This window comes from Citrus clementina, unplaced genomic scaffold, assembly GCF_000493195.1.
Source record: "Citrus clementina cultivar Clemenules unplaced genomic scaffold, Citrus_clementina_v1.0 scaffold_3, whole genome shotgun sequence".
Classification (NCBI taxonomy): Eukaryota; Viridiplantae; Streptophyta; class Magnoliopsida; order Sapindales; family Rutaceae; genus Citrus; species Citrus x clementina.
The window spans coordinates 21,869,330-21,894,250 of NW_006262339.1; the positions used below are offsets into that span (position 1 = coordinate 21,869,330).

At 33.4% G+C, this 24,921-nt stretch overlaps 2 protein-coding genes across 4 annotated transcripts; one reads left to right on the forward strand and one right to left on the reverse strand.

Annotated features, from left to right (window-relative positions):
• The first annotated feature begins 2,269 nt into the window (after nucleotides 1–2,269).
• LOC18049433 lies at nucleotides 2,270–5,949 on the forward strand. 2 transcript variants are annotated; one of them, XM_024187688.1, is made up of 6 exons: nucleotides 2,270–2,416; nucleotides 2,749–2,867; nucleotides 3,105–3,140; nucleotides 4,948–5,005; nucleotides 5,342–5,510; nucleotides 5,633–5,949. In XM_024187688.1, coding segments are annotated over exons 1-5 (306 nt in total). In that variant the 5' UTR covers nucleotides 2,270–2,324; the 3' UTR covers nucleotides 5,343–5,510; nucleotides 5,633–5,949. The 2 variants fall into 2 exon arrangements, with proteins under 2 accessions (XP_024043456.1, XP_024043455.1); XM_024187687.1 differs by having other exon boundaries at nucleotides 4,948–4,997.
• A 1,517-nt stretch (nucleotides 5,950–7,466) lies between these two features.
• LOC18049434 (probable manganese-transporting ATPase PDR2) lies at nucleotides 7,467–21,406 on the reverse strand. 2 transcript variants are annotated; one of them, XM_006441646.2, is made up of 22 exons: nucleotides 21,141–21,406; nucleotides 20,418–20,697; nucleotides 20,222–20,314; nucleotides 19,343–19,545; nucleotides 19,140–19,212; nucleotides 18,858–19,030; nucleotides 18,602–18,773; nucleotides 18,012–18,116; nucleotides 17,807–17,917; nucleotides 17,622–17,708; nucleotides 17,145–17,327; nucleotides 15,850–15,900; nucleotides 15,636–15,758; nucleotides 14,518–14,597; nucleotides 12,795–12,903; nucleotides 11,865–11,993; nucleotides 10,901–10,966; nucleotides 10,697–10,768; nucleotides 10,360–10,511; nucleotides 9,962–10,073; nucleotides 9,763–9,879; nucleotides 7,467–8,970 (listed from the first exon to the last, which is right to left on the reverse strand). In XM_006441646.2, exons 2-22 carry the CDS (start codon nucleotides 20,664–20,666, stop codon nucleotides 7,855–7,857), a joined length of 3,576 nt encoding a protein of 1,191 aa, XP_006441709.1. In that variant the 5' UTR covers nucleotides 20,667–20,697; nucleotides 21,141–21,406; the 3' UTR covers nucleotides 7,467–7,854. The 2 variants fall into 2 exon arrangements, with proteins under 2 accessions (XP_006441709.1, XP_024043439.1); XM_024187671.1 differs by lacking the exon at nucleotides 15,636–15,758.
• Between the last annotated feature and the right edge of the window lie 3,515 nt (nucleotides 21,407–24,921).

Sequence of the window (24,921 nt, forward strand, 5' to 3'; positions counted from 1 at the left end):
GCAACGCGTGGTGGAGATGACTGGTAAAGTTATCGCCGGTATCCTCCCTTCTGAAATTGAGGAAGACATCGTATGATGACGACGACGACGATAATGAAGACATAGACAAAAAATGGGGATGCAAACTTAGAGCTGTGTGTATACAAATGGCTAAGCTATAGATCTTTCAAATTAAATGAATGAAATATGTATATAGTAGTCTTGAATCTTTATGGACCTTGCGCAAATCAAATAGAAGCTTGTGAGTTATATGGAGAATATATTAACAAAGCATAGATAGAATGAAATTAAAATTAAGAATATGAAAAAGATTGTGCATCAGCAGCATTGCCAATATGAAATGAAAAGAAGTTCTAGTTAGTACAATGTAAGAAAAGCATGCAAGTAAAACATACATGAAACTGATTTGATTTGTCGGATTTGAATCCAATTGCTAGCTGATTGAGAGTTCATACTTGAGTTTAAAGTGTAGGATCTTTAGTAGAATACAACTCTTATTCCAAAATGAAAAATGATTTTTATTTCAGAAAAGAACAAGTTATATTCCAATTTGAATCAGTTTAGACAAACACTCAATATATATATAGAAAAGTTAATTTGACTCGAACTGAAACTCCACTTTAAAAAAAGATACGGCTTAAAATTCTCAATTTTTTACAAGCTTTTTCAGTAATTATTTCATCAACCAATATCAATTCGTTTGGCAATTCAATTTAAGTTTCTGGGTTTGGTTATGAGTTATGACAATATTGCTGATATATATATTTAGCCCATGAATTTCTATGTTAGCCAATTTTTGTAAGTTTTGCTGCATCCTTTTTATGTAATTAACCAATTCTCATCAAGTTTCTGGGTTTGTTGCGGATGCTTTAGTTAAGTTTGCACTTTGTCTTACTAGTTTTTTTTGTATTAATTGAAGATTTTTTGCAGGAACTATGTTGTTATCTTGAGTTTTTTTTATTCTGATTTAATGAAATTTTTTTAAAAAATATTTAAATAAAGAGGGCTGATCTAATGTGCGCCTCGTGCAGCTTATGATGTGTGATGGGATGCATGTCATGATCTCGTTGGTGATATTGTGGAGCCCATAATACAACCACGAATAAGATCATGATATGCGTGCTATTGTATATCTTATGATGCGAGATGGGATGAGTATGATATTATTGGTGAAACTATGGAGCGCACAATACGTCCACGAATAATATTCTTACTCACGTCCTATCGCACACCATAAGATGTGCGACGGCGCACATCAAATCATAATTCATTTAAACAACTTTTTAATCAATTTTTATAATATATTTTTTAAAGTATGCATATTAAAACGAAATTAAAATTTTATTTAATTTTTTAATGCACACTGTTATTGAAATTTTACTTAAATATGAATCTTATAATAATAAACAATTTTTTTTTGGTTACCATTCAAAAACGAATTTAGTTTTTTTTTTTTCAATTTGTCATAAGATCTTAATATAAAGTTAAAAATATAGATTATATGTTCTATTGAAAATATCAATTAATTTTAGACTTGTAAAATCTCAAAAGCTCAATCTTGAAGGAGTATTATCAATTCAAGTCGTATTACATTACATTATATATAACATATAGTAATGCTTGAGTTACCACTCAAAATAAAAAAAGTTAAAACATATAAAATATTAAGTAAATAATAATAAGTGACAAATCACAGATTTATGGCCAGTTCGGTAATACTTTAGCTTTTTAAAATAATTTTTATTCTGTGATATAAATATAATCAGGTGTGAAGAAAATCAGTTAAACATTTGATAAAAATTGTTTTTAAAAGTAGATGTATTTATTAAATAAATCTTATTGTTAAATGTATGTAAGAATGTAAATAATTGAATCAGATATAATGTTGATAAAATTTATTTAAACATTTATAAACGTGTATTTAAAATATTTTTTTATTGTGTACATATAACAATTGACAACTAAAATAAAATATTTTATATTATTAATTTTTTTATCTCATTATAAATGATAATAAGAATTTTAAGTTAATGATTTTATTACCTAATTAATAAAGATAATTTTAGATTTGTAATATGTATGAGGACGTATATGAATTATATTAAATATAAAATTAATTTTTAAAATTAAATTTTAAAAAGTTACCCTACTCTCTTTTTCAAAATATACTATAAGATAAAGTGATTTTCCGAAAAATAATTTTTTTAAAAATTTATTAAATACTAAAATTAATTTTTAACTTTTTAAAATTACATTTTAAGTGTTCGCATCTCAAATGATCTGCATCACCTATAACCAATTCCCTCATTTAAACCAAAAACTCCATGGTTCAAATTTTGGTTCAAAATTATTTCTATGCCCCGCCAATTTGTGCTGCCTACGCCGGAGAGTCTGCAACCCCCGCCAACGCTCCAAGGTTTTTATTTACTTTTTTTTTTTGGGTTAAACTCGTTGTTCTAACTTAATTTATTTTTATTTAAAATTCGTGCTTAATATTTTGATTAGTGCGAAAAATTTCCCCAACCAACCAAACCCTACGTGACTCTTCTAGGTTTAGTTGATGAATTATCCAAAAAGTTAGAATTTTTTTATTTGATTCTGAATATGGATATAGTTTTTCAACGTACAGCAGTACAGCTTGGAAGAAATAACTTGCCTTCTCTTTGTTTTCGAATGTTGGATTGCCTACCGAACTCATTTATCCTTACATCAATTTGTCTTTTTTTTTTTTTTAATTCTACTGTGCAGGAATCCCTTAGTTGCTGTGCTGTCTAATTGTGCTCTTGATTCTTCGTTTGTATTTAATCCTGTAATGGGCTCCAGCCTAATACAACAGATCTCTTTGCTCCGCTTGTGCTTGTGGCGGAGTAAGTCTATATCAGTAAGAAAAATAATATATGACTATATGTGCATGTTCTTCATACAAGATACCCGTATCAACCTTTTGACCGGAGATTAATTGAATGGAAGAAATATGGATGGGATAGTTTGTATTGGGAGTTTGTTTCTGTATTAGTAAATACTAGTACTCTCTTATGTAGATAATTGAATTTTGTTTTCTATATACGGAGAAATTAAACTGGCTGTTTGTTTCTTTTCTCCAGTCGTTGCTAGTGCTTTAGCTGCTTCCCCTAAAGCAGGTAATGATTGTTTCCTTTGTACTTGCCATCAATGTTTTTCATAGATGATATTGTTGTTATTCACATATTTATGAACAACTCATTTTAAGTTATTATCTCTGACAAAAAGTGATGTCTAACATGCATCTATATCAAAATGATACGTGAGTGGGTATGCATCCCAACTTGATAATTTGTGGAGTTTTCTCTACTTCCAATAACATCGGGGGAAATTTTAAAGACCCCTTAAAATTAGTGAAGCACATGACAGTCTAGAAGATTATCGTTGATCCTTGAACAGAACAGTGTTTTCACACATCTCCCATTTGATCTTATTTACTTGACAGAGAGCTGGGATGGACAAGAAATGTGGGATGCTCTTCTTTGATCTCCAAACCCCCCCCCCATCCCCCCCCCCCCCAACCCCCCCAAAAAAAAAACTAAAATTACGTAGTGCACTTAAATCATCTCTAGGTTGGGAAGAGATACTTTAGTGTTCTTAGAATATCCTAGGCTTTTGAGCCTTCTTTAAAAGTGATAACATTATTAATGAAATAAGGGGAATACTTTTCACTAAAGCTATTTATTATGGTTAACCTTAAGTGACATAGTTGATGCTCAAAGAAGCTCATCTATTTTTGAGGGTTAGCTACCATACACTTCAAGCTTCGATTTCTTTGTTAGATATTTCAAGTTAAGTTTTTAGCACCTTTGCTAGATTTTTTAAAAATTTTCTGTAACGTTACAGATTTGTATAACAATTAATACCCCCCTCTTTTTAGAGTTAGGTTCTTTTGCAGGATTTGTACATTTTTTTGTTTGGTCTGAATGCATTAAGTTGAGAAGTTAGAATTAGATTATGTATTTCTCAGTCTATTTGTCTTCTAGTTTTTGTCCCCTTTTTGTCTCACTCTTAACTGATAAGGAGAGAAGCATAGGGAGAGAACCTAGAATCAGATTTATGCATTTCTATGTCTTTATGTGTCATGTATATTCTATTTTATTGACACTTCTAAATAGTGGCCAATTCTGATAATTAGGCTAGTAATCACACCATATCCCAGGAAAAGATGATATCCTCCTGAAAATCTTCGAAGATCCTTTTAGTTTTTTTTTTCTTTTTTTTCCCTTCGAATTTCCCAAATAGTAGCCATTATGGAACGTTTACATGGAACTTCAGCTTTTGTTTTGGACAAAAGCATGAAATCCCCTGAAAGCCAAGAATTGCAAGATTAGCTGCTTGGAGTAATCTACACCATAACTCAAACAATGATTCTAAAATGTCAAAAAAAAAAAAAAATTCTCTTGCACATGGCTCATTAAAAAGGAGACAAGCACATGTTAGCTGCCTGAAGTAATCTAGAGTCTACATTTTAATGCTAGAAGGCTGATTTCTTCTACATATACTCTTTAGTGGAGATAATAGGGTTATAGTAAATAAAAGGAATTTGGTTACCTTTGTAATTTTATTGTCTTAGGTAGAATATTGAATTGAACTAAAGCAAAAAAATATTGACAAAGTGAACAGAAGTCACAAGGGCCAAGAAAAACTAACCTAGCTCCCTTGGCTTCCATTTTATTGCTGCTTATCTCTGTGTGAAACTTTATGAGACAAGGTTCACTTTCTTTCATTTGCTGATGTACATTGAAGTTAAGTTCTCTGTTTAGTTTTACTTTCGCATAAGTGGTTGGATAACATTAGGCCATTGGTTGTTTTGCTTCCTTCTGTCTTTACGTGCTAATCACACTCTTTAGTTGAAAGTTTTTGTTCCTATAAGCCCATACAGCATGATACTAAAAACCTATCAATCAATCACCTTAACTGCAGATTCTGAAACTGTGCAGAAGAGAGAAAGACTTTTGGGAATATCGGATGAGGTACTTTAGTAAGTACCCAGTTCCTATATTGCTTTTATCTGTTACATGGGAATTTAGACTTTTGGATGATGCTATAGTCATTCATTCATCCTCTTTTTCTCAAAAGAAAAAAAAAAAAAATTAGGACATCAAATTGTTAATACTGAAATGTTCAGTGTTATTGTGCATGTGATGTCTCATTGTCTCTGAAGAAACTGCTTGTGCACAAGTGATGGCCGCACATTAGAACTGGACTTTTTTCTAGTGTCTTCTGTTGATTACAAATTATACTATTTTTCCCTTTTCCTGTTAATATCAGATGCTGTAGCTACATGGTTGAAGATCATGCATTTTTCTCATTGCAGGTTAACAATCAGTTGCTGAACACTTTGTCTGTTGAATGCAAAAGCTGCAGTCATGCTCATTAGCTGTCCTCTTATAATGACTTGCCAAAGAAAATAATGGGAGATCTAAATCAGTGTTCTTCTGTTAAGAGCATGGACTTTCATCCAGTTCAGCAAACACTGCTCTTTGGTAAGCTCTTGCTGCTTATAGCATCTGTTTCTGTTTCTTGGGGTTTTTGTTCTTGAAGGTTAGATATTTGGTGATTCAAGTTTTACCTGAGATGTCTTCATTTTTTTTCCCTCCAATTCTAGTGGTAACAAGCTGTGGCGGCATCACAATGTGGTAGTTGTGTGGCAAGAAGAGGCTTTTAGATAGAGAACTAGAGCTTTGGGACCCAACTGGTCATTCTTTTGAATTATTGGTGAGGGCTCATGTTTGCCAGAATATTAGTGGGACTATGTATACTGTAATATTTTGGATTACTGGAATTATAATCAATCTTCAATTGATGTAACAGGGCTCTTTTTTCAAGGATTATAGTGATTTGGAGTCGTACTGGTGCTTTTTTCGTTATGTTCCATTTGGATTTATGTAAGCTTATTTTGTTGTAGGACATTTTAGATTGAAATACTCATTCAAAAAAAGTATGCTTAATTTATCCAAAGGCTAATTACTTCTTGAAGAGAACATTGGCTCTGCTCTTTGTGATAAAGTACTTTCCTTTTCTTGCCTCCCCCCACCCCAAAAGGTTTGCTGACATAGTTTGCACTGGAAGTTATTCAGATATATTAACTGCCTTGTTTGTGGTGGCCACTTATCCAATCATAAAAGCCTTGCAGACACACACACAACAGAATCCCTAGTGGAATTTTGAATTATAGAAAACTTTCAATGTGAGTCCCACCATGTTTGAAAGAGATTATTAGCATACTGAAAGAAGCTCTACTGTATGGTGATGAGGATAGGATTTTGCATAATTGGATTACTATAATTTTTAGTATGTCAGTAATTTTTACATTGTTGCCATGGAAATCTATCATCCGGGAGTTTTATTCAGATGTGTCAGGAATTGAGATAAGCACGTGTGTTGATAACTAAATTTTCTTGTGAAGTACATTTCCTTTCTATTATCAGTGGGCTTTGGTCATTACATCGTTTCTTGTGTTATCCCTTTTGTCTTTTTCTTTTTTGTTTGTGTGTCTTCTGCGGATGGCAAACAGCCATAACAACCTCATTTTTCCAAGAGATGAAATGTTTGCTAGAGGGGCCTCCTATTATTTTTCCACCTCTGCATATCATTGCGTTGGGGTGGTGTAAGATAGAACTTAGAAGCTTGAGTTTCCTAATAAAAATTGATTTAGTAGGCTGATTAATGGGTAGATATACTAATTAGTAATAGGTTCATCCTCACTTCTTTCATTTGTTTGGTAAAACTCCAATAGCATTTTTCTTTTGTTCTTTGATATTTTTTTTTTATCTTTATTTTCTTCAAGTACTTTTACAAAATGAAAAAAAGAATAATAATGATAATAATAAAAAAATAAAAAAGGTAAAATATTATTATTTTTCTATTTGTAGTTATTATTATTATTCTATTTGTAGTTTTTAATTAATTTCTATATTTATTTATTAAAATAAATTTTTTAAATATGAAAAGGTAAAATTTAATCCGTTCAAAAAAATAATCATATGCGCACAAAATAAAAATATTTTAAAGTATTAAGGAGCATATTATAAATATTTATGTGTTTTTAAAAACCTAAAAAAAATTAGACCCATGAAAATTTACCTACTTAAGTTTCACTTTTTTTGGTTAATTGAATGTTAAAAAAATGAGCAAATACTACTTTATCCTTTTAGCCATTAAAAATAACAAAGTAACAAATTTTGAGGGATAATTTTATATTTTCAATAGTAATAAGGACAATTTAAAAATTGTCACTTCACAAGGAAGTAAGCTGAAATTTTCTCTACCGAGGATCCTTTGGAATGTTGAAATTATAAAGTAAATACAAACACAATCCATTTCTTTCTCCCGTATTAAACAAACTTCAAATACCAACTCAAGCCTCTTTTTATAGATGGCTTAAATCATAAATTAAACTTGTAATCTTAAAAGAATAGAAATAACAACCACATTGCACATAAAAAGGAACCAAATTAATTCTCTTCATCAATTAAGGGATTCGAGTTCAAATACAATTCTTTCGATTATGACAAACATTTATCTTCCTGGGTTACTTTAAGCATCAAAATACGAATATTCAGGTCAAAATTCATCTCGTTTTTCCTTTAAGCGTATATTGAATATCAGATGGGAGGAAAAAAAAAATCTAATTCACTCTACACAGGGGGTAGAAACTATCAGGGGGGCAGAAACTATCAGACCTGTTATGTAACCCAATCTACTCAGCTATATCCTCCACAATTATCCAGCAATACTTTTGATGCACCATCAGTGCTACTTTCGATAGCCATTGCCAGAGTGCCGGACAAAATTCTATTATCATTTTTCATATAAGTTTCTGTTTGCTCAGACGTGCTTCTTCTCCAAATTAGCTGCAGCCAACCGTTGTCGCTTTCTCCAAGCTGGAACTTTACCAGGGAATGCCCACCTCAAAAATCTCTCCCATGAATAGCAGCCCAAGAACATGAGACCAGCCCATATCAATAGCTTGTCCCTCAATCCTGAAGGCAAAGGCACCAACTTCAACCAGTCATTCAAGCTCCTGAGTAAATCGGATGTAATGACTGTGAAGAAACCAACAGCACCCATGAGGGCGTACATAAATGGTTTGTTCTCAGAAATGCTCTGGTTAAAAGGGTGGCCCATGTAGTTAACAGCGAAGGTGGCCACCTGGATCATCATGTTGACCATGTATGAAACCGTGTTCACCAGGTTGGGATGAAAATCTGCATCCGGCTCAATGCATTCATCTGGCATGTATTTCTCTGCCTCTTTCACAGATGATATTAGGAAAAACAAATGAATGGCAAACTGTCCCATAAGTGAGAGGAATACATATGAGCAGAAAATATTGGGATGGGGCCGTGCAGCTGACAGGGTCGGAAGAGGACGGGCATGTGAGATAAACAAGAAAAAGGCTGCGGTAAAAACACCGCTGATTGTAGCCTGGACATCACCAAGCTTCACACCATCCAAATACATAACACTCAACACGTATGCTGTAGCGAGACAATTAAGGCCGAGAATTTTGAACATCTGAAGGGTGGTCACTAGGGTACTACGACCCTGACGAATTATGTCAGTAGTGGGAGCAACCGATGCGTGCTTCGCTGTGAATGGTGATGCCATAGAGGCATCTCCAAGCTTGACAATGGGAGCAGAACGACCATCGCCCTCCTCGTTCAACTCCTCCATCATCTTCTTCAGCTTCTCTCGTTGCATCTCAGCAGCTGTCAAATGGCGGTTACCAGCTGTGCGGCTGTTAGCTTCTAATCTAGCAGAAGCTTTTCCCTTTGAAGTGCCTTCACTATTCAGACTCATAGCTTTGCTAGCTGCTTCTGAAGCAGACTTAGATTTCTTTGACTTGACTGATTTTGTATTTTCGTCTTTAGAAGCTTCTGATGAAGAGTTTCCACTCTGAGTTGGAGGCACAGCATTCAACAGTGCAACTCCCACATGGGCCTGAATAAAAAAGTATAGAATGTCAAGTATTGCCCCCTCTGATTGTTGCAAGACAAAAAGACACCAAACACAGTTGTCCAACTATCATGCTTATAAACAACATATAATGATTTAACAGTGCAGTGTATGGGAAACAGGGAAAGCTTATAAAAATGAACCACGCAGATTGCACACTGTGCAACTCTTAAAATTTATACTATTGATATACAACATGTGACAGTTTGACCATAAACTTCAGCAGAACCAACAACAGAGAGCTTCCTCCCGCAAGAATATTTCTTCTATCCATTCTTCTTTTTAATATGAAGGTAAATAATTTTGATATATAATTGATTGGACTGCGACATGAAGGTAAATAATTCATACATCATTGATTGATCTGGGACCAAAAACCAACTAAGGCTGAATTTAGCATGCATCCAGAAGATTTGGTAGAAAAGAAGATGCAATAAGCCTAACTAACTTTAACAGCTATAGCTTATTAATAGGCCAAGAGAGCAGGCAACTCTAAGTATCCACTTGCTATGGTATACCTACTGAGCAATGGGCTCAAAACTAATTGGAAATGAAGAGTTATATAATACAACAATGGTTAAAAATCTAGTTGGCAATGATGTGGTAACATAACGTTAAGAAGCAAAATATATGTGGGTGCACATTTGTCTTTGATTCAGTAAAATCCATAATTCATGAAGCTTCAAAAGCATAGATCAATGATAGTAAAATGCTTGGATCACTAATAAATTCAAATAAAATTGACATAAAAATACATATCTTCAACTCCAGCATTACCTGCTTAAGAGCTCCAACATCATTAGTACCATCCCCACACATCAATGTCATCCTTCCTACTGCTTTAAAAGTGGTCAAGATCAGTTCCTTCTGCTCAGGTGCAACTCTTGCAAAAACCTGTATGATCAATAGGATAAACATTATACAGAAAAAAGGTATCATCAAAAACACATTCAAGTTTACACTATTATTTAAGAACCTTCACATAAGGAATGACTCGTAGAACAGCTGAAGTCTGTTGTAACATTTCGAAGCAGTCACCTCCAATACAGAGATCGTGAGCATCTGTGAGACCTTCAACCTCTTTCTCACTGAAATCAAATATGTTCCTCTTTCCTCAGTTCACAAAGTATGAAAACATAAATCTTAATTGCATTTTAAAAGCCAAGGCTACATAGAAAGGTCAGAGTTTGGTATTGCATCACAACAAAATAAGAACATCAAAAAGATACGTAAAGGCATATAGAATCTAATATACGAGAATATGGCAAGGCTTCCATTTGTAAACAAGTTCATAAGCACTAGAACCTAGTAAAAATGAAGGTATCTCCACTAAAGCACAGTAAAGGTAAATGAAAGAAACAGTCAAGTCTTCACCTATATTGAATCTTTTCTGTCTCATCAGGTGACACCCATTCATACACTTTGCCATTCTTTACAGGACAAAGAATTAATACCGGTTTTGTAACAATATGCACTTGGCTGGCAACATAGCAAGCAGTCAAAGCTTGGTCACCAGTGATCATCGCCTAACATTAGAAAATGACAATCAGATGGTAATTTCAATTTATAATATCCACAGATCAAAAGTATACAACAAAATAAGCACAACAATAATTAAAAGTAGACAAAGCGATACAAACATATAACTCATTTTAGTTCTGTATTGTACATAATAATAATGAAGGAAGATACTTGAGAACATGTTACTTACCAAGTCCTGAGAAGAATTCTTCAGTTCAGACAAAATTTTTGCTGAATCTGCCCTAATAGGGCAGTTAAATACCTGAAATTTTGTACTATCAGAGTTAGGGATTACATATTTATGTAAACATAATTATCCAAGACTAAGTTAAAAAATAAGACCATTCAAGCAAAACAAAATAAACTGCACGAAATGAAAGTGTTTGTCGATTACCGCAAAACCAGCAAAAGTAAGGCCATTCTCCACTTCATCTCTGTGCAAGCTTCTTGCATCACTAACCTTAACATATTTGACATGCAAAGAAAAATGATTTAAGCTATAAATAATTTAATAAATTGAAAAAGCATATGCTGAATGTTCGCCGTTTCTGGTATACAGATACAATGAAAAAATGCCCATGTAAATTCTGATGAATGGTAGTCAACTAGACTAAACTGCAAACTCAAGCAAGCCTCTCATAAGTCATAAAGGTAAGAGTCTTGGGAGACAAAGCCGTTTGGCCTATTTTGGGCCCCACAGGACAAATGAGTTCAGAAAGGGTCCAGTCATACCATTATTCTAGCCCCCCAAATGAATAAAGATCATTTTTCTTTATCACATTTCACGTGAAAATAATCCCTAAAGTCCATTGCTATTTCGGTTTGAAGAAAGTGTCACTCAATGCCTACCATAATTTTTTTCTTTTTTTTTGGCAGGAAACAGAGACTTCTCTAGAATATTAGAAGGGAATAAATATAACAAAAGTGAACCAGAGGTTCACAAGCTATAATCGATCCTACAGTGTAGGACACCAAAAACTGTACAAAAGTTTGAAAAAAGAAACCCTTGAAACCTGAGACACAGGAATAAAAATCAAAACCAACAAAATTAACCCAAACTGCATTGTTTGAATGAGAAATCTTGAAAATCCTAGGATGTTGAAGCCCAAATAGAAGAAAAGAATCAAATCCTGCCCCAATACTTATCATAAAAAAGTAGCTTGAAAAAGTGTGCAAACTACATTGTTTGAATTAACCGTATATGTAAAACTACATAATAACTCATCAAAGACAGTCCCAAATCATCACACGATAACAAGCACAGATGAATACCTCAAAAGGTTCTCAGTAAAAAGAAGGCAATCTTTTAAAAGAAGAATGTGATGATGCTACGAAAATTAAAACTAGAGCACACTTACTGTCATGTCTGGAAGGGACTTAAAAGCAAGGGCTAAAACACGAGAGCCCTGATGTGTATATTTCTTGTAGGTTTCAATATAGGATGATGGCAAGTCTGTGAGTCTATCCTGGATGGTTTCGGGAGCACCCTGAAAAGAGTTGAAAGAATTACTTAATAGAGTCAAATTGCAAAGCCCCAACTAAGAGAAAGTCTGCCTCTATTCAATGTCTCTTTTTTTTGAAAAATCTCTCTTACTTTCTCTTGCATAACAGCAAAGGAGGAAGATAGATATCTTTTGTGTGCCATAAACAGGGCACGAATGTCAGAAAACAATTCGAATACAAAACGACCAATTAACAGAGTACTCCTGTAAATACTGACAAAGTACATGGCCATACACCTTTATTTATTAAAGAATTCATCACATTCATATCCATATAATCTTTGAAACGCAATATCTACGTGATTCCATAACTCTGAAGGATGACATCTACACAAATTTGAGCATACCTACCACAACCTGTCAGTAATAAGTGAGTATTGGAAACAACGTTAAAAGCTGGTGTTTGGTGAACTACTTGCATATCTCCCCTTACAATCAATTCGTGTATCCTCTAGTTTAGGGCATTTAGGCGCAAAATAAATTGCATTTCAAATAATTAGCAAAAACTCCTCGCTAAATTCCCTCACATAATTTTAACCTTCAACTACATCCAATGCTTTTTCCCCCTAACAAGATAACAATGATTTCAGGAAAGTGAGAGAGCATACACTTATGAAATTGTTTATAGTGAAAATAACATACTTGATAAAGCACTCGTGCTCATATCTCTATTAAGGAATCTAGCTTATTCTGTATAGACTAGCTAATTATTCAACATGATTTAGTAAAACGACATCAAACGGACCTATATCAGATTTATAACAATGCAATGCGCGACTTACAAACCTTCACAAAAGCAAAAAACTCCTCCTGAACGCGAACAACAACTGACATTCGTTTCAAGTGCGATGCAAAATGGTGTCTCTGAACAATCTGGACGGCGTTACCCCCTCCCCTGTAATTAATATAAAATAACCACTGGCAGTCAGACTGAAAGGCAGACAGAACAAACATCACTTTAACACGGCAGTTCGACTAAAAGGATACAGAAGCATTCAATTATAGCTCTAACATATGAGAAAAATATATGTCAATCTTATGTATATTTTGTTTACGATATAAGGCTAAGCTTTTAGTAAACACCAATATGATAAGTATCTGGGGGAAGGGACATTACTAACTTATCCCATTGTTGCAAGAGAAGAGACTGTCAATAGTAATTTAGCACCCAAAAAATACACAAAAAAGCCCGAGATGTACATATCTGGATATCCTATCTAGTTGGATGTTTTCCAGGAAATAATGAAGGGTTGGACTATTGGCACCCCTCCAAAATCCATTTAAAACCCTTTCTTCAATTATAATAAAATTAATGCCAAACATACTCTTATTTTTAAATAAACACATTCAGTTTCTTGTTCCTAAAATTAGGCAACAGTCTTATTGCCTCAGCCTCCACATAAGCCATTTCTATGGGTGATAAACTTCTTAATACAAATCAATGAATTAAATTGAAATCTTTAAGATAATGGTGTAAAAAGTTTTAATATGAACACAAAAATCAAAACCATATAATTTGTCAAACTGGGTTTCGTTCATAATCAATAGACTGTGTTAGTTAATGAAGGATAAAAATACAGAAAATTTAAGAAAAAATTGCTTGTGTGAGTTTGATGAGAGAGAAAATAAAAGAGTTTCAAGATAGATGAAAAGATGTGAGATATATTAGAGTATTTGTCCTCAAATGTAATTGCAATAGAAGCGGGGTATCAAGAGGATTTGGACGGGTGCCAATAGTCCGACTCATAATGAACTAATTACCCAACAACTACTCCAAGGGAGAGCCTAGTTGGTCATGAAGCATTAGGTCCAGGGATCCAATCTCCCTCCCAACCATCCTTGGAGGGAGATTAGTTTAATTTGTGTTCATGCATGAAGCGAGATGGCATGGTGACTGTGGCAACTGAAAAAAAAAATTGAAAAATAAGATAGAAATCATCCACCAAAAACCTTGCTTACAATGAGAGGTGACCTGAGGTGATACTGTCCCACCAAATGACCTCTCTGGCCTCTCAACAGCTTTTCACCACATTAAACGATCTCTTTTGCACCTCAACAGATTTCCACCTCATTAAATGGTGTCTTTGCCACACTCAGCCCCTTTCCAAATAAAATCTCACATATGCTTCTCCAATTTTATAACACTAACAGGATTGGAGTATGTTAACTTTTCAGAGAACATGATTCTTCCAAACCCTCAAATGTTTTCTCTACCTTGCCAATAACCAGCTTCCAAAATAAGAAGTGTAGTGCACTTTAACTAAGAAGGCATGCCCAAGTAATTTATCAGCCCACAGCCCACTTCACAACCACTTCTATTAGCTAAGCTTTCTAGCCTACTCTCAAGAGTTTCCAAAGGAATTTGCATAGTCCATGTGAATTGAACCCATCCCCAGAACAAATTTAAGCCTTAAACCAACTAGCATCCAATTAAGAAAGAAAGAAACGAAAATCAGCTCAGAAATCAATTAGACAAACAATGCGTCTTCAAAAAAGTATTCTAACTTACCTTTTTGGCATGGCCTTCTCATCTGATTTATAACTCCAATCTATTCCCTTAAGGGCAGCCTTCTCAAGAGGATCACCAACCTACAAGCAATCACAGCATGTGCCACAATAGATCACAGTTAGGACAAGAATTTTCAACCTCAAGATCACAATACATTATTATTAGTGCACAATAATCAGCAAGAGTCCTAGCAAGTGGCACCACAAAGCCAATTTCAAATAGTTACACTACACACGTCACTGGAGTCCATGTACAATATGACAAACTCATTTCACTTCACAGAGCAGGAAGCTCAATTTTTAACATTCCAGAAAGGAAACAAAAAGCTACACGGCTAAAAGTTCAATTCTAGTCTAGTATGCCTCACTGTCAAATTTTAGGCAGGCATTGTAATGGGACCATTCTGAACCAATGGCAAACATTTTCATAGGAGGCATCCTAAGACAGCAAGATATAAAAACAGTCCTTTGCAGTACACAGAGTATGAAAAAGAAAACAGAAGACAGATGTGACTGAAATTGGAGGAAACAGATAACTCTCTAATAAGGGAAAAGCACAAGCCTAACAGTGAAAAGGAGAAAATGTTCATCTTTCTGGCCATCTAATAGAAAGCCCATCCATTTCATGAATAGGAATGTGAAAAGAAAGCTAGGAGTAAAACTTTCAGAGTCAGAACAGCTAAACTTTTTTTAAAAAAAAAAAAGGTAAAAAAGGCAGAACAGCTAAACTTCAAATAAGCAAACCTATTAAATTCCCTGTAATCTTTCCTATAGAAATTCCCAATTGAAACGCTGTAGCAAATAAAAAAAATCAAAAGATAATGTTCCTTCCAGGGGCTTACGGGGCACTTTACACCACATTTTGAGTAAGCCAATGAGGCCACTTGCTCACAGCTTTGCAGCTAATAGAGTCCTCTTGGTATATGGACTACAGCCGCACAAGCTTATGCTTCAAGAAGATACAAGCAAGATTCTTTTAAAAAAAATAATAATAATAACTAACAAAAAGCTTCTCTTGCTTCAATCATGTGGCAAGCATACCCTTTAAAAGTAATAAAATATCTACACCTAATATATCTATCATTCTTTGAGGAAGGGACTGTGGGGGAAGTAAAATACCAGCTTATTGTCTACAAACACTAGCGCATGACAAGAAGCCAGAATCTCCTGAGTGCGGACAGGAACTTTAGTCATATCATCTTCTAACTCTGCATTGGACAACCCAACAACCCCACGAAATTCCTAGAGAGCGCAATGATTCAGGATTATGTTCAATGAATGGTGGTATTAGATAATTATTGAGCAGCAGATATACGTCTTGATATGGGCATACCATGTCATCTGATGTAAGTGTACCAGTTTTGTCAAAACAACACATGTCAACCTGCAGGGTGGAATGAAACAGATGTCAATGAATATATTCAACATAAAAAGTTTCAAGTCCTTGAAAACTACTAGAAAGACCAAAGTTTTGTTTATATAGCAATCAGTTCTAGATAAAGTCTCTAAGTAGCATGGTTTATAGCTCTAATTCTTATGGGCGACCATTATATTCTACTAAGGATTGGAGTAAAGGAGTAGATGAAATATCAACTCTTCTTCCTTTACAGGTTATGTATCATTACAGAAACTGTAGAGTCAAGAAGCTTGATTCTTCAGGTGATTTCTGTTTTCTTATCGCAATTGGCCAGTTCTTATAATTTGGAAGGCTAAGGTTCATCCCAAGGTTCAATAGTTCTCAAAATTTGGTGGTTAGTTTTAAGGGCTAAATTCAACTGAGGTTTATATCAGCGACCACTGGTTTGCTTTCTAGGTTTGTTAGTTAGGTGCAGAAGTCAGCCGGAGATTACTGACCACTTCTGTTCAGGGTTCAGGTGCTTTAAGGGCATAGGTTGGAAATTTTCAAGGAGCCAGAATGCTTAAGTGATCTTGTGTTTTATTAATTATTGAAAATCATCTTACTTCTGGTGGAGGTGGAAAAATCTTTGTTATTATGGTGGTGTTGCATCTTGGCAGGCATGAAAGGAATAAAGGGGTCTTTAAAGATGTTTCGAATGAGGGGACTCATTCCTCGTGGGATAAGAGTCCTTTAGGCTTCTTGTGGGCCACACATACCAATCCTATTTCAATATACTTCTTTGTTTTTTTTTTTTAATCTTTTTCGTAAGATTAGGGAGCAACTTAATAGTAATTTTCTTGACCTTCCGGTACTCCTTTTATTTAGGTGCTTTCAGTGTACTGCTGGTTGCAAGCACCAACTTGCATTAGAAGTTTCATCTCTAAGTTCATTATTGCTAGCTGTCCAAAGAAAAATATTATCCTATGCATCGACTTCATTTTAAAGAGTAATGAAGGTCACCAATTAGTCTTTTCGGTTTCAGCATTCTAAAACAAATCTTGAGACATTCAAAATTGCAAACAGAAGTTTCTAAAAGCACAGACCCACATAAAAAGCTATAAAATAAAAAATATAAAAATCTTCATAAAAATTGAAAGGAAGAAACAATGGCCACCAACCAATTCAATCCTGGATAGCCAATGCCTTCTTATTGTAGAATATCAGAAAAGCATCACTCAACGATATAAGATGCATTATATCAAAATTGATAATCAAGCTAGTTCATTCACCTTTCCAGCAAATGGAATTCGGAAGGGCTCTGTACAAAATATCCCACGACGTGCCAGCGCAATCAGGGATGTATTAACAGCTATCGATAGTTCCATTGGCAGCTCAGGGGGGATCACAGATGTAATAATAAGAGAACAGCTTAAGAACAGCTTATACTTGCTCCTTGTGGGATCCTCCATCCCCTATATCACAACAATCCTCATTATTTTCATTTTTTTTTATAAGAAACAGAGAAATTCTGTATATTATTAGAAAGGAATAAATATTACAAAAGTGAACCAGAGGTCCACAAACTAAAATCTTCCCTACGGTGAACAACACCAAAATCTATACAAAACTTTGAAAAAGAAACCTTGCAACCCGAGACCCAGGAATAAGAATTCAACCCAACAAAATTAACCTAAATCCTCATTATCATATTAACACCAAATACAGTATAAAATTTCAGACTGGCCTCAATGAAAACATTAGATTACCTTCTTAAGTACGTAACCAGCAGCTATTACTGCAAATACAACTAAAAATAAAATGAATAATCCGCTTTCCCAGCTATTTGCGGTAACCTATAACATGTAAAATGAATTAGAAAGAATGTTCAATACACACAGAAATGAATAACAATAACATAGCAATTACAAGTAAAAGATCAATTATCAATTACCCTCTCAGTTGAAAACAATATTGTCCTCATCAGTTTCCCCTGACTTGTTTCAAATCCAGTGCGCAACACAACAGCCAAGCAGCCACCATCAGGTGTTTTCAGAGGAAAGGTCTGACCACAATAAGAGAATTATAAACATCAATTAATTAAAACCTGAGCAGTTCGGCAACTAAAAGGCCATTCAAATACTGACACTGAAAATTACCTTGTCAGGAGTGTGCTGCAATATCTTTGTCCCACCAAATAAAACGTGGCTTTTATCTCTCCTAGCAGATAATTTTTCCCCAGTTTCCCTACCCATGATAGAAACCTGAAAAGAATTTATTTTAAAAAACACACTTATAAAAGTTGGAAAATCATGAAATTTATCAAACCCTCCCTAACCAAATAACCGTTCCAGATTTTATAAGAGAACTAATTTCTTAAAAATAGAAATATACGTCCAGCAAACAATTATATGTTGAAATATATATGTTTATCTGAAATACATATGTACATCCAAAATTATGACAAAAGACTAAGACATAGCATAAGAACAAATTGTTGCTCAAATAAAAGTGCAAGATTATCCAAGAAAATGTTAAGCTGTTCTAAATTATTGTTCAGAACCTCGAAAAAGGGCAAAAAAAAAAGGCTGCTGGATTAACCAGATACACATGACATCCCAATTTTTATTAGCACACAGTCATTGTCTGCGCCAGGTAGGTGCAACCCCCCCCCCCCCCCAAAAAAAAAAAAGGCAATATATCCGCATAACATGTCATGTGAGAACTGTAAAAAGAAAAAGAAAACAACCTTCCATTGGGGAGTAGACTCGCCTGTGAGAATGGCTTCATTCACAATAGCACTTCCACCTAATATAAGCATATCAGCTGGCACAGACTTGTCTTCACCTGTCTGACCAGAAGAGCGCCCAATGGAGACAACATCCCCAGGCACCAGATCGGTGCCTGCAAGCTTCACCCACCTATAATTCATATTGTTGAAAATATTAATCTACAGATGCATACACACTTTTAGCAGCAATGGAATTAACAGTGAAAGAACGTACTTCCCACAACGATGCACCATTATGGTCTGATTATCAACTCTAACACGTCTTATCTCAGTTAGAGTTTTCAACCGACTTTTTGCCATTGTTGACTCAAACATGAACAGCATGAAGAGAGTGAACAAGCTGTAATACCAATATTCATCCAAACACCAGAGACCAACACAGAAGACCTACATCAAGTAAATTTGCAGAATAAAGAAAATGCAGGACTGTATAAGCAAATTTTGAATAATGGAAAGCGTAAAAACAAAAATGATACACGAGAGTCAGAAACAAAACCTGAAATACAAAAAATGGCTCCATGCAGTTCTCCTTCATTAATTTCTGGAATGTAGGCTGTGGATATTCAAATCTACCCGACCAAAAAGCATCAACATTATTAAGGTTAGAAGCCAATTAATTTTCCAAGGCCATTCTACCTGTACTGTCAGAACCAAAAAAAAAAGAATGAAAGAGTAGAAAATTTTCAGACAGTGACTCACACATTTCGTCCCCATTTTTCAGTCGCCACAGCAATTTTAGCTTCAGTGGAATGGCCCGTACATTTGAGATAATACCCAAATGTTTCTTTAGTAGGATAAGGAAGTTTGCAAAAGGTCCCTTTCTCTCTGGAATAAATGAAGTGTTGCTTTCTAAAATCAAAACAAATCTCATCCTCATCCACTGGGGTTGAAGAGACTGCTGACTGTCCGAGTGAAATAAATTTTTAGCAAGAAGAAATAGAATAAAAATAAAAGAGAGGAGGAAAAAGGCAGTACGAAATCTCACAATTGAATAAGCAAAGTGGTCAAAAACAAAAGCTGCCCGTTGAAAGAAAGAAAAGGACCTTTCTAGGAGAGACATGATCAAACATGTAACTACTTAAAAGAAAAAAATTTACCTTCATCTTGCATTCAGTTTCCTAACTATAACCAAACATGAATAGTTGTGGACAATGCAACACACGCACGTTCTGGGTGCCTATCTGTGTATTCTCATGTATAAATGGAAGAAAACAGAATCAAGACCTTGTTAAGAGTGAGCATTTGTGCCTATGCAAATGTATGAATAGAAGCTAGTTTCTCGAGAAAGAAAAGGAAAGAAGGTGTTCTCTGTATAAGGACAGAGCCGACACCATTATTAGAAATAATTGGCCCATTGCATGTAGACCTACAAAATAATTAGCATGGTGCACGAGTTCAGTTATTCCTATAAAGATTCTCATAAGTTTCATGTGCTTAGATGGGGGATGTGTGTTTTGGGGGCGGGGGAGGGAAAAAAGGTTAAAAAAAGACATCCCTCTCCAGCCAACTCCCACACCTGAAGAGAATCCGTAAAATGGAAAAACTGATACTAGAATTCAAAATGAATAATGGACTAACTTGTTTCCAAAATTGCAGGGGCACAACTTCTTTAGAGCCACAGAATTTCACTGGAGTTATTTTGCATGCATCAGCAAGGTGAATATCATTAATCTGCACATCCAGAGAAGCAACTTAAAATAATAAGTTGTGCAATACATTTACACCAAATACACTAATCGGTACTTGTTCATAGAGTCTTGAGCAGAGCAAATACCTTACTATAGTGGGCAAAGCATTTAAAATCAACAGACCAAGCCGTGAAAAGCCACACCAGAATATGAAAGGCAACAAGCCCACCAAGAACAATGGCAGCATCCCCAAAATCAATGCTAGGAACAATAGCAATCAGCCACCCAGAATATAGAATCGCAAAAGGCCAAACATCCAAGCGCCAAACCCAATGCTTCTTCCGCAGCAAATCAACTCTGTCAACCACCTTTCCTCCCACATGAAAACTCAACATCTCAACCTCCGTCCAATGTGCCTATGTTACACTGATCCAAAACCAGTAAAAGATCTGTATTAGTCTTAATTCACATTCCTATCCAAAAATTTGCTAACTCATACAACCTTTACAGACGAAATGACCCATGAATAGTTGACTAATAGAACAAAATTCATCTTTACTAAAATACCATGCTTTATTCTACTTAAGATATTAAACTCATTAATTAGCACAGTTTATAACTAGCAAAAAGAAAAGAAATAACGAAAATTCCGTAAATAAGCTCCTTTTCTAACAAAATTTTGTTTCTTTTAATGTTTAAACCAAAAAGTAAACTAAAAAATTCTCTTTAACCCCTAAATTGCGACAATTTCATATCAATTTTTTAACCTACGCACAGATCAAGAGCACGAATCCAAAGCGAAATCGCCCAAAAACGAAAATTTGAAAATTCTGATAAGCCTTTGAAGAAATCATGAATCGAAATTGTACCTAGAGGTAACGGCGTTACGAGAATAAAACGGCCACGGCAAGGTGACAGAGAGACAAGGAGGTTCTGCCGTTTTCGGTTTAAGAGCTAATGTGTAAACTCAGATTAGGGATTTAACCATTTAAAGAAAATGTCGGTACAGATGATCGGCAATTGCTTTTATATTTAAATATTTTTTGGGTCGGGTCAGATCTGTTTGGCTCCGAAGGAATCTGATATTTCGAAGAACTTTGGTTTTGCTTTTTACTTTCGATAGATTTGAAATTGATTTTTAAAAAAGCAGAATTGCTGAATTCAATTTTAATGTTCGGTAAATTAAAGGGTCCGGCTACAGTATAATGGTGGTACCGTATGCCACCATTGTATCCAACCGTTGGATCTATTTCAAAAGATGAATCTATTAGGATCCAATGGGTAGGTGCAACAGCGGCACAATACTACCGTTGCACCATAGTTTTCTCCGTAAATTCTTTTAAAAATTATTTTTGATAAAGTTTAATATTTTACATAGATTTGTATATATTTTCATATACTAAGAAATAGAGTCGCGCTTCGCGCAGCTTTAAAAAAAAAATTAGTGTTATCTTTTTTTCTTACTTTGCACTTGATGAAATTGATAAAAAATATGAATTTATTTTTTTTAAGATGAGGTAGCCTTATAAAACTAATATTATTTATGAAAATTAACTTTTTTGTTAACTTTAAAAATATATATTAATGTATATAGTCTGAGTGTACAGACCTTATACATTTTGTAGTTGTTGATAAGTTCTAAATTAAATTTTATTACTGAGGGTCCTTAGCAATGCGTTGAATTATAAAAAAATAAATAAATAAAATACATGTAAAGGCTTTGTAAGTTACTTTGCATCGTTTGTAGCTGAGTAGATGACCTTATACTACTTGACTTTTTATTTGTGTTTATCAAGAGCTGGGGTGTGAGGAAAAGAAAAAAAAATGTTTTTCTTAAGAATTAGAACAAATAATTAGGTAATAATTCAAGAAATTGAGGTTGTTCATTCTACATTTCAACTGGATTTAGAGTGATTTTCATTAATTTTTTCTTTTACACTAATTATTTTAACCTCCAAGTGTTGTTGTTTATTCTACTACGTCTATGAGAAGATACTTGGGTTGCCTACAACATATTTTCTAATTAATTTTTCTTGTGAATACGTTGAATAATCCTGAGGGCTATACCCTTTTTTCATTGTACTTTTAACGGTTTTTCTTCAACAATTATTGGATATATTCATTGAAAAAGAAAATTCAAAATTAGATAATAACTAATAAGATTAGTGAAGTCAAACTGTTGATCAATTCTTATAATAAAACAATAACTAAAAAAAATATAGTCATAGTTTTCTTGATTATATTTAATGTACTAATTTGTTAGAACTTTTATATATTTTGTTTTCCAACCAACTCCGACGATCTCAATATCACCCAAACCACATAAACTGCCGACAACATCTGTAATATCATGAAAAAATAACATGAACATATTAAAATATAAAGATCAATAATTTCTAATATACACTTAAAGATTAACAAAAATTAATAATTAAAATAAATACCTAAGAGGATTGTGTTACCATTCATACGCAAATCAATCAAATTCGGAGATACAAATTGGAATCCATTGATCGGAATCTTAACAATTCTTTCTTCTAACCTCTTGAGCGAAGTTATAATCAAGAAAATAATTTTACACTGATTTGAAAGTGGTCTGTACTCGCTTGTAGTTAAAACAAATTCTTGACATTGTACAAAAAACCCTCACTCAACATATGTCTAAACCTTGTCACTAAATTTTTCCTAATTGTTGCATGCATTAGATTTTTCTATGAAAAAAAATGCTACATTAAGTGTAAAACAATTGGGGAAAAAAAATTAGAGAAAACAATGGGAGAATGAATTTTTTATACAACCTTTCATCAATAAAAATTATATTCACACTAATCAATTCTCCATTCTTCTTGATATTAACAGACTCTCACATCCTACAAAGTCTAACCCTTATCGTCTAACTATCTCCATCATTGTTCAATTCATGAAGAAAAGAGTACTACACGAAGCACACAATACTAAAATTCAAATAAGTCAAATAATAAAAACAAAAGAATCTTTCTAAAGAAGATGTTGATTAAATAATAATAAAAAATCAAACATAACAAATCTTAAATACTTAATGTTTAGAGAGTTTGAAAAAGTTACAAAGCACTAAACAAAAAGGTTGCATAATTAAATATGAGATTATGACATTAAAATTAGGCCCTGGTGGTGGCATTGTTGAGGGAAGATGAATGAACATTCCTTCCTATATTAATTAGTTGATGTATTTTAAGTCACGAAAGTTTAATTGCTGGCATAATAAAAGAAATAAATGTTTCAAGGCTTATAATTAATTATTATTGATGGTCACATATTGTTGAATTTATTTAAATAGAAAGAGGGAGAGACATGTACAACAACGTGAGTGCTGTAATAGTTTTAATTTCTCAAATTGCTGGAATAATAAAAGAAATAAATGTTTCAAGGCTTATAATTAATTATTATTAACGGTTACATATTGTTGAATTTAAATAAAAAGAGGAAGAGACATCTACAATAACGTAAGTGCTGTAATAGTTTTAATTTCTCAACCAAAACTTCTGTAATTATTTTCTATTTACTTTCTTTTTTTTAATCTTTTCTAATGTAACTATTTTTAAATCTTAGACAATAAATTAGATAACAGAGAATATAAAAAGATGAGGAATAGTGATGCCACATCAGCTCTTTAGTCCCAACTTTATATAGATATATAGATAGATAGATAGATATATATATATTATATAATTTAAAATAATCCTTATTCAAATAATTAATAAAACATTAATTTTAGATAAATTATTATTGTTATTATTACCTTCTATATTGAGATACAAAACAAAAGAAATAAAGTTAATAAATTATAAATATTTTTTAGTTACAAATTATTATTCCTACACAATAAAAATATTATATGTGTACACATTTATAAATGTGCAAATAAATTTTATTAACAATATATTTTTTTAATTATTTATATTTTTACAACAATTCAACTTATATCTATTTCAATTATTTGTATTCTTACAGTAATTGAACAATAATATTTACCAATTATAATTGATTCTAAAATTCACTATACCTTTTAAAAATAATATTTTATTAAATATTTAACTGATACTCTTTATAACCGATTATAACAATAGTTAAATATACCGATATAGGTGCTCATTTTATGCTTTTTTCTCAAATATACTTTGAAAATTTTGTTATTTCTTGAGTGGGCCCAACTTTTTTCATTGTGGTGCAGTTGTGCCCTTTAAAAAATTAAAATACTTTAAAAACCTATATTCTAATGAAATTTAATAATGATAAATTACTCTTATGTTAATTACCCTAATAATACAACTATTGATACCCATTCAACATACAATTATAATCATATCATAAACCCTAGTTTTCAACAAGCAAACGTCAAAAATACTCATCCCGTGACACTAAGCTAAATAAAATTGGTCTTTTTGTAGTTAGATGAAAATGTCTAAAGTTCTCGTTAAGTTAGGGAAACAAGTAGCCTAAAATTTCTAAAATACATTGTTAAGTTTTTTCAACTGTAAAAACACACAAGCCCTAATCAAACATGGATGACTCAACTGATTTATTTTATTTTATTTTTGGAACTTTCAACCTTTTCTAAATATTTAAGAACATATTGATAATATCAAGAGTCAGATGTTCCAATGTGATGTG